The sequence below is a fragment of the Populus trichocarpa genome, chromosome 18 (assembly GCF_000002775.5).
Source record: "Populus trichocarpa isolate Nisqually-1 chromosome 18, P.trichocarpa_v4.1, whole genome shotgun sequence".
Lineage (NCBI taxonomy): Eukaryota > Viridiplantae > Streptophyta > Magnoliopsida > Malpighiales > Salicaceae > Populus > Populus trichocarpa.
Window position 1 is genome coordinate 4,228,682 of NC_037302.2, and position 10,187 is coordinate 4,238,868.

Genomic DNA, 10,187 nt, shown 5'->3' on the forward strand with positions numbered 1-10,187 from the left:
ACTATTTTTTTTAATTTTTAAAAATTTATTTTTGACATTGGCATATCAAAACGATCCAAAAACACTAAAACAAAAATAATTTTAACAAATAATTTGTTTTAGATTTTTAAAAAATGAAGTTTTGGCCGCAATGCCAAACACACTCATACCCTGTTTGGGAGTGTGATTTGCAAAAAATTATTTATTTTTATTTAAAATTAATTTTTTTATATTTTCAAATTATTTTATTTTGATATATTAATATAAAAAATAATTTTTTTTTAATATATTTCTAAATATATTACACTTTAAAAACCAATCAGACCGCATTTATAAACATATTCACTTAAAGATAGCCCGCGGCTTAGCGCTTGCATCCTATACAGTTTATCCTAAAACGAAAGGCTTGTCGTCTACACTTTAGTCCATGGTTGCTTTTTCTCACAACAAAAGACATGTCATATTGTGAACTCTGAAAAACACGTTAAAATTTCTTTTATGTCTTAACACATGTTTTCAATTCTGTCACCCGCCGCCACCGGCAAGAAAGATACAATCATCCAGCGTGTCAAAACACTATTCGTCCACGTTTACCAATTTAATGTTCTCCTCTTCCTCTCGATCACATCCAATCCATTGACGATCATCAAATCCATCTCTCTCTCTCTCTCTCTCTCTCTCTCTCATGCCTTCTCTGAGGTTTCTCTCTCTAAAACTTTGATTTCTATCAAAATGATTAACAATTTACTTCTCGTGGTCTCTCCGAAACCGAAGCTCTGCTTCGCTCGAACTTCAAAATTCAACTTTGACAGCGTTCACTTCAATGCTAACCTCTCTAAACGCCGCCGTTTGGCTCTCCGGCCTCGTGCGTTCCCTAAGTTCACCCTCTCAAGTTCTCTCCAAACCGAAACTGACCTTGAAAACGCTGCGTTTCAAGCTCCGAAGAACAACAATTCGCCGATTCTCCTTGATGTGACCGGAATGATGTGCGGCGCGTGTGTTTCGCGCGTCAAATCGATACTCTCCGCAGACGAGAGAGTTGAGTCCGCCGTGGTCAACATGTTGACCGAAACGGCGGCGGTGAAGCTGAAACCGGAGGCGTTGTTGGAGGGAGAAGTGTCGGCGAGTATTGGTGAGAGTTTGGCGAAGAGATTGAGCGAGTGTGGATTTGAAGCGAAGAAGAGGGTATCGGGAAATGGAGTGGCAGAGAATGTAAAAAAGTGGAAAGATATGGTTAAAAAGAAAGAGGAGCTGATCGTTAAGAGTAGGAATCGGGTGGTTTTTGCTTGGACATTGGTTGCTTTGTGTTGTGGATCTCATGCTTCTCATATCTTGCACTCTCTTGGGATTCACGTTGGTCATGGTAATTATCACGCGCATGTAATGTAATGTAATGTAATGCACACACGGTAACCCAATGCAATGCATCAGTCATTTCAATCATAATTACCGACTGATGCTACTTAATTTCAAGATGTTAAGTGAAGATGATGACAGTTGAAAATTGTTGTTGACTTGCTTGCTAATATGTGGTTTTTGGAGTAGGTTCGGTCTTGGAGGTGCTGCATAATTCGTATGTGAAGGGAGGCTTAGCTTTGGGATCTCTCTTGGGACCAGGAAGAGGTAATTAGTTGCATTGGCACTATTTTTTTTTTATATATATATACATCAACCTTGTTAGTTTTATATCATCTGCATATGAATCACCAACACTTCATTTAATCATGCATATTCTCTGCGGGACCAATCGAGCAATAAATTAAAGTTTCCTTCTTTATGAAATATGGATCACCACGTAATATTCTTGCTAACTGACTATTGTATTACTGCTTTCAAATTTATCTGTCTTGATGTTTTTCTCCGATGTGAATACTGACAAAGGGTAATCAACACCCAAATGTACATACTAGCAATCACAGCTCAGATAATTTTTTTTGTTGATTTTTGACTTGAGAGAATCTTTTGCAGACTTGCTTGTTGATGGTCTAAGGGCATTCAAGAAGGGATCACCGAATATGAATTCTCTTGTGGGATTTGGATCCATTGCTGCATTTGTCATCAGTGCGGTGAGACCCTTAGTCAATACTGTGATTTTCGTTTCACTCACGATCATTTTGCTAAGTTTTTTGCCTCTAATTGTGCTCTCTTGTAGATCTCGCTTCTCAACCCTGCGCTTGAATGGGATGCATCTTTCTTTGATGAACCGGTGACTTGCTTGCTTTTAGTATTTGCACTTTTTCTTTCATGTTTCTTGATTTAATGAGAAATTTATTGATCTTCCAAGCTGAGTGTGACATAATACTTAAATTACTCCTTGGTCCTTTTGAAACCTCTCAAACGCCGTCACCCATCTTATCACAATAATAGGTTTTTTTTTACATGTATCAGCTACCAGTTTTGTGTTTATTAAAGCCAGAAAATAGCTTTTACTTTATGTCCCAGGAACAAGTTTCTTATGGATGGCTCATGCCTTTTAGTGTGCAGGTCATGCTTCTTGGTTTTGTGCTTCTAGGACGTTCTCTTGAAGAAAAGGCTAGGATCAGGGCATCTAGTGATATGAATGAACTTCTTGTAAGTAGTAATCACTTTTATATCTATTATTGCAAGAAGCAACTGGGATGCTTACTTGATTCCCATGTCAAATCCAATTCTTGTTCATCCTGTTGAATTGTTTAAATGATGGATGTTTGTTGTAAACATAAACACTTTCATTTCTACAGCTGAGACAATCTTGTTCCTCTTTCCTTCTGTTCTTTCTGTGGTGTTTGACCTTTGTTGCATTCAGTTTGTTTGCTTTCATAGGTGAATAGAACTGGTATTAGCCAATTCATGGAAATTTGAGTGAACACTTTACAGCAGAACGCTTCATTAGTTTCTCAAACATTGTGATGTTTCATATATTTCCATTCTACTCATTGTTGTAATATCTCAGAGTATTCATTTTAGAGCGATCACTGTTGTCAATGTGAAGTCAGCAAAGGCAATATTCATTTTTCAACATATGAGAGACCATTGCTTGTTGTGAGGAGCAAGCTTGTCTAACCTTTGATGACTGTGATTTGTTTTTCAAACAAGCAGACAGTGGTTAAGTTTCATCATGTTGGGATTATCAATTCATGGCTTGCTGCCTTACATTGGTTGTCTGTTGTTTTGTTCTTGAGTTACCAAAATAAGCCACTGATAGACTTTATTGTTAACTGCAAGATGTATGAATTTTATTGTTGAACTGTATCAAGTAAACTTTAATTATATGGTGAACATTTAATAATCACCTGTGTGATTTCATTGATCTGGGTGTTTTTGCAGGCACTCATGTCCACTCAGTCACGACTTGTAATTACTCCATCGGATAGCAATTCCCCTACGGAAAATGTTCTTTGTTCTGATGCTATTTGCACTGAAGTCCCCACTGATGATGTCCGAGTTGGAGACACATTGTTAGTTCTGCCTGGAGAAACTATTCCTGTAGATGTAAGCATTACATATTCTTTATCAAATTACTCATGGTCTTAAAATTTATATGTTGATTTTCTTTCCTCACATTGTTGTGCTTAATTTATATACCATAACTTTTTGTCTCATTGAGCCAAGTCACTTCTTTTATATGCAGTTTGTGAATGCATTACTTGTTTTCAACACTATTAAATATGCCATAAATTTTTCACAGATTTTGATTTTTGTCACAAGCACCCATCTTTATAAATTGTGAAGAATTGATCCTAACTTATGCTTCAATGACATAACGAGTATATCTTTAATTGCATTGCTTTGTACCTCTATATTCATGAAATGTTACAAACTATGTTTTTTAGACTTTCAATGGTATAAATGTTGTGAATTCAGATGTTCAACAGCCTTATCAATCTACCTAACAATGAGGTTTTAATGGATTCATATAAAATTCCATAGAGATACTTTAAAACTGAAAGGAACTTGCTGATGATTTGACAAATAAGACGCCAGTATTTCAATTTGCAATTTCATTTGAATCTCAGTAGCACACATGTTTGATTCAGCTGGAATTAATTTTCCCAATACAGGGGAGAGTTCTTGCAGGAAGAAGTGTTGTGGACGAATCCATGCTTACTGGGGAATCACTGCCTGTATTTAAGGAAGAAGGGCTCAAAGTCTCAGCTGGAACAATAAACTGGGTATGATTATATTTTTGAATTGCAAGGGAGAATGTGTATGTGCCATAACTAACTCATATCTGCTTATATTTGTGAACTAAGTGGCACTTTTGTACTGATGCATTTATTACCTTCAGATGAGGTTATCACAATAAAGATACAGTGGCGCACCAAAGATATCTTTTTCCTTCTTTTAATGAGCCTCAAAATTTTGTCCTTTTGAACATGGAATAGAAAATCCTGTTAATGTTGCTTTTTTTGCAGGTCTTTCTTTTTATGTTTTGTTATTGCATTGTTGACAACCAGCATTTCTTAAAAAATGTTTCAGGATGGTCCTTTAAGGGTAGAGGCATTGTCTACTGGCTCCAACTCAACAATATCTAGGATCATTCGTATGGTTAGTTAATTGTTTTCTTTTTTTCATTCGTCTCATTTTTTTTACAAGTATAAAAGCATCTAATACAGAGGGATAAACAGATTTGGCTTTTATTTTTTTTACTTCATAGTAACTCAATGTGTGACCCTAAATAAATTTACATCTTGAAAACTTGAAAATAAGCTGCTTATTTTGCTGACTGAGTGCAGATGCAGGTATCAGCAATATACATAGAAAGGAAAGAAGCAAACTTTTGTAGGTGTAGAAAAATAAGTAGCCTTTTTTCTACATAATTATGCTTTGAGTATGCTATAAAGTGATTTCTGGTTAATAATTGAGTTCAATTCTTGAGTCTTTTAGCCCAAAAACTTGAAAGGGAGTGGATCCATGAAGCCAACCTCAACTAGTTTGGTATTAAGGCTGGACTTAAATTGAGTTGATTACTTGACTATAATGCAAAGTACAGCGAGAAAGTAGTTCTGTATTATTTAGTCTTGATCACTCTTCTTAAACATAAAACCATAGGGAATATTTAGACATGATAATGGCATGCGGTAAATATTAAAATGATTATCAAGAGTATTGTTGCATAACTTGCTATGTTTGCTTGAGCAGCATGAAAACATGGCTAGAGCTTCATTGACTTACAAAAGTTTACCTCTAGATGAATAGTTCTCACTGCTTTATAGTATTTGGGAATTAGAACTTGACAGTTTGAAAAGCTTCAAATATCTTTACAATTGTTAAAGCTTTATGGTGTAATTTCAGGTTGAGGATGCTCAAGGCAGCGAAGCGCCTATACAAAGGCTTGCAGACTCAATAGCTGGACCTTTTGTTTATAGTGTAATGACTGTATCTGCAGCAACTTTTGCCTTTTGGTAGGGTTTGTTTCCTAGCGTTTATATCACATGACTTCAATGTCAACTTTTTAGAATCTAGGATGCAACATGGTTAATGATAGTGATGGTATTGATTTACCAAACTCAACAATGGCATAACAGAGGCATTTTATTTGTTGGGTGCCTTTTTTAACTGGCTAAGAGACCTTGTTCCCTTTATTTAGGCCACTCAAATCCATATTTTAGTTTTCTGCATTTGCTAGATTACTAAATTTGAATTACTTGCTTTATTAATTTCCATTCATCTGTGCTAGCCTTCACTTGTAGAAATTTCATCTTTCATGCTGACAGTAGAGGTAAGTGGTTTCAGTCAGTCATGAACTTATGACTTGATTTGAATTTTTGTTAGCTTGTTGTTGGTTGAATAGTATCATTTATTTCTCACCAAAGCATTGGTTTCAGTCGTAGTTGCAAAGTTACAGTTTTATCCTTCTTGCTTCTCACACTCTGTTATGTGCATGTCCAGGTATTACATTGGTTCACATGTTTTCCCTGATGTTTTGCTCAATGATATTGCTGGACCAGATGGAGATCCTTTGCTGTTGAGCTTGAAACTTTCTGTGGATGTCTTGGTGAGTGGACTTGCCCCCTACTGGCTATTGATGTATTCTCCAACCTAACCATGAAGAACTATTTAACTGAGCTTGAAGCTGTATATGCAATTTCTTTATGTTTATAGATTGTAACTTTAAGTTTCATTCCAGGTAGTTTCCTGCCCATGTGCACTGGGACTTGCCACACCAACTGCAATCCTAGTTGGAACATCGCTTGGTATGGTGTCTAATTTGTCAGTTGTTTCTTTCAAGTTTAATACCCTGTATACAAAGTATAAGTCAAAGTCACTTCTAATGTAGTGGTATTTAGTACTTACCATTATGAGATTGTAGTTTCTTCATTTAACAATAACAGCCTACTTCACATAAAAGCTGGTTTGTCCAGCTCTTTTTGCCCCCTTTTTTATATTTCTTTAATAATGATTGACATAAAAAAAAATGGCAAATGCCCCATGTTAAGCACAAGTTCCTGTACCTTCCAAATATGTTTGAATTTGAGTTCAAAGATATTGAACTCATTTTTGGGCTTCTGAACAGAAGCAAAGTCTCATATCTTGTTCTTAATGGTTCCTATTCTTTTTAGAAACGCTAAGTTCCTTTTCTTTTGAAAACATAAGGAGCAAAGCAAGGACTTCTAATAAGAGGAGGAGATGTATTGGAACGCTTAGCAAGCATTAGTTATGTTGCTCTTGATAAGGTTTGTTCTACATTCAATAGAACTACACTCTCTTCCTCTCTCTCAACAGATGCACCACACACTTGTGTGAATTGAGATTGACTTATGAAATAACTCATGAATTAATTAATGCATTTGACTCCCATCATTGAGAACTTTAACACTCCATTCTTGCTCATTTTCCAATTTTCAGACAGGAACCCTCACTGAAGGAAAGCCTGCTGTTTCTGCTGTGGCCTCAATCTCTTACGAAGAATCAGAAATTCTTCAAATGGCATTTGCTGTAGAGAGAACAGCATTGCATCCAATTGCAAAAGCTATTGTAAACAAAGCAGAATCATTAAAATTGACTATCCCGGAAACAAGAGGACAATTGACGGAACCAGGTTTTGGAACCTTAGCTGAAGTAGATGGACGTTTGGTTGCAGTAGGTTCCTTGGATTGGGTTAACGAAAGATTCCAGAGAAGAACAAAACTGTCTGATCTAAAGGATCTGGAAACTAAAGTGACGTATCAGTCCTCAGAAGGGATGCCATCATCAAACTATTCAAAAACAGTTGTCTATGTTGGACGAGAAGGGGAAGGCATCATTGGTGCTATTGCAATATCTGACTGTTTGCGCCATGATGCTGAATCTACTATAAGTAGGTAAATTTGCATTCCCAACTGATAATTCTGAGTGAATTTTGTTGTAAGTTGTTATTGAAGGTTTCTTCTTCTTTAACATGCATACCATGATTCAGGTTTTGTAAATACAAGTTCCAATTGATTTTTCCCTTCCATGACTAGTAGACTTGTTCTTAGCATCTCCCGCTGGGATTAGTGAAATGGTTTTCATTATTTTCCTGTTTGGTAAATGCTTTGTATTCTAAAATCCAAACAGAAGTGTTGCTTTGAACTCCTTAAGACAATCATAGTGTTGCTCAAAGTACCTGATGTTTTCCTTTTGCCTCTGTAAATGGTCAGTCCATGACAATATTGGCCAACCACTAAAGAAAATATAGAATATTCCCTGGCTTTTGAATCATGATAGGAGCCTAGATAATTTGCAGAGGATTTGTACTCCTAATTATTAGGAGCTGTTGGCAGAACCTGGATGATAAAAACAAGCTGTGTGAAATTTAAGCTGTCATTGACCGAAAAATCATGTAATTCTTTAAGTCAATTTATTATCCTTGCATCCTCTTCTACTTGCTATCTAAGCACATTATTTGCTGCTTTGTTTTGCACTGATTGGTAGGCTCCAGCAGAAGGGTATCAACACGGTCCTCTTATCAGGAGACAGGGAAGAGGCAGTTGCAACCATAGCAAACAGAGTTGGTATAGAAAGTGAATTTATCAATGCATCCTTGACTCCACAGAAAAAATCTGAAGTAATATCAAGTCTTCAAGCAGCAGGGCATCGTGTTGCAATGGTAATCTTTATCTATCTATTTATGTCATCTCTAGTTTCTTCAGAATTTTATTTTAACCTGGACCAAACAATATATCAATAATCATCTCATCTGGGGTAAGAATCCATTCATTCTCTTCTGTGAAATATTTGACTAAAGAATTGTTGTTGCATCTCATTGTTTCTTTTCGGTGAATCGTAAGCGTGAAAATCTCCATGCATTTAATTCTAAACTCTATGAATGCTACAAATATAGTTCTACAGTAAATTTTTGAATTTTTGTTGTCCAACCATCCTGTGAGCATGAGATTAGAGGTGTCAAACATGAAGCCTGTTCCATCAACACATTGAAGTTAAGATGATGACTTTGGTGGTGGACATCATACGCAGCTGACACTTAGCTTTTTGAAGGTAGGTGATGGAATAAATGATGCACCTTCTTTGGCTCTTGCTGATGTTGGAATTGCCATCCAGAATGAAGCTCAAGAAAATGCTGCATCTGATGTCGCATCCATTATACTTCTTGGCAACAGACTTGCACAAGTATGTTTACCTTCTATCATAGATTTCTTTGATGAATCTCTCTTTTTTTTTCTTAAAGATAATGATGAATCCCAAAGTTTCATTTTCCCTGTATTCCAATTCATATGCGCATAGGAATAATTTGTTACAATTGAGTATTAAAATCATAGCCACCTTTATCATCTAATCTTTATTTTTAGTTGCAAGGGAGAGATTCGAACCTGAGTGGGGCACTTAATAATTTAATTCGTTATGAATGGGATTGAATTTTGAGAAGGTCGATGTAAACCTTGTCCAACAGTTAGAAATGAGTTTGTTTTTCTGGATATTGAAAGAAAAAAAAATGAGATTGTTTTTTTCAGGCATGAAATTTGAACCCATTGACGATACAAATGGGATTTTCAACCACAACGAACAGTGAGTAGAGTTAAGATGAGGATGAATGGTTCTGATATGTGTCATGACAGGTTGTAGATGCCCTGGATCTTTCACGAGCAACAATGGCCAAAGTGTACCAAAATTTATCATGGGCAATAGCGTATAATGTTGTTGCTATTCCTATTGCGGCCGGAGTACTGCTTCCGCAATACGATTTTGCCATGACTCCTTCACTTTCAGGTGAGTAAATTCACATCTCTCTTTCCGCAATTGAAAAAAATCCTTGGACTGGATAAAAACTAAGGCCATGCCATTACCGAACAATCATTGCTTATGGATCCTCCTATCCTAGAAAATTTTCTTTCCGCATTTACAGAGCAACCGTTGATGTTTTGATTTGACAGGTGGACTGATGGCCTTGAGCTCGATATTTGTTGTCTCCAACTCATTGCTTCTACAGCTCCATAGATCTGAAACTGGGAGGAACAGAGAGAGAAGTACGTGAGTTACAGATACGCCTAAGTCTCAACTTCTTTATGGATTTGCTTGAATAAAATTAAGAAATGCCTGCCATTGTATCTGTGTCAAGTCTGCAGTGTAAGCATGGAGTATTTATTCTGCACTCTATTTGTCTTTTATTTCTTTGACATCGCGCAAGTAAAACAATAAATTTATGAGATGAAATGGTTGAGGCATTGCTTCTAATGGTTGCATGCAACCATAAATTTGTCACACATGTTCTTCATAAAAATAAAATAAAGTCAAGCAAGCCTAATTTTACTGCACTTTACTTGATAGAAATTGGTCATGAAAGACAAATACATGGACCTCCCTCCAACACATGCACCTCCATTATACACTGAAGAATTGCTGCTTCTTCTTTCTTCTTCTTCTTCTTCTTTTTAAATTTTAGGCTTATGTTGGGCTTCCAATGGAGAAGACTCTCGGGCCCATTAATCCCTAAAATAATAAATAAATATATGCATTACTGGGCACGTGATCGTGAACAATTCCTGTTGTTGAGAAATGTTGCCACACGATGAATTTTTTCATTCTTGTCACCCAACGAATTTTAAAATCTGTTTAATTTTATGTTTTAAAAATGTTTTTTAAAAAAATTAATTTTTTTTTTATTTTTTATTTTTAGATTAGTTTAATATATATATATATATTAAAAATAATTTTTTTAAAATAAAAAATATTAATTTAATATATATATTTTTTAAAAATATTTTAAAAATAATCATCATCATATATTTAAATGCTAAAAAAAAATCGTG

At 35.7% G+C, this 10,187-nt stretch overlaps 1 protein-coding gene across 2 annotated transcripts; it reads left to right on the top strand.

Moving 5' to 3' along the window:
* Positions 1-600: 600 nt before the first annotated feature.
* LOC18107733 (copper-transporting ATPase PAA2, chloroplastic) lies at positions 601-9,639 on the top strand. 2 transcript variants are annotated; one of them, XM_006371981.3, is made up of 17 exons: positions 601-1,342; positions 1,525-1,602; positions 1,948-2,045; positions 2,132-2,185; positions 2,464-2,550; positions 3,286-3,450; positions 4,020-4,130; positions 4,438-4,506; positions 5,254-5,363; positions 5,851-5,956; positions 6,089-6,155; positions 6,556-6,635; positions 6,808-7,262; positions 7,855-8,029; positions 8,419-8,550; positions 8,997-9,147; positions 9,312-9,639. In XM_006371981.3, exons 1-17 carry the CDS (start codon positions 712-714, stop codon positions 9,410-9,412), a joined length of 2,670 nt encoding a protein of 889 aa, XP_006372043.1. In that variant the 5' UTR covers positions 601-711; the 3' UTR covers positions 9,413-9,639. The 2 variants fall into 2 exon arrangements, with proteins under 2 accessions (XP_006372043.1, XP_024445979.1); XM_024590211.2 differs by lacking the exons at positions 6,089-6,155; positions 6,556-6,635.
* The last annotated feature ends 548 nt before the right edge of the window (positions 9,640-10,187 follow it).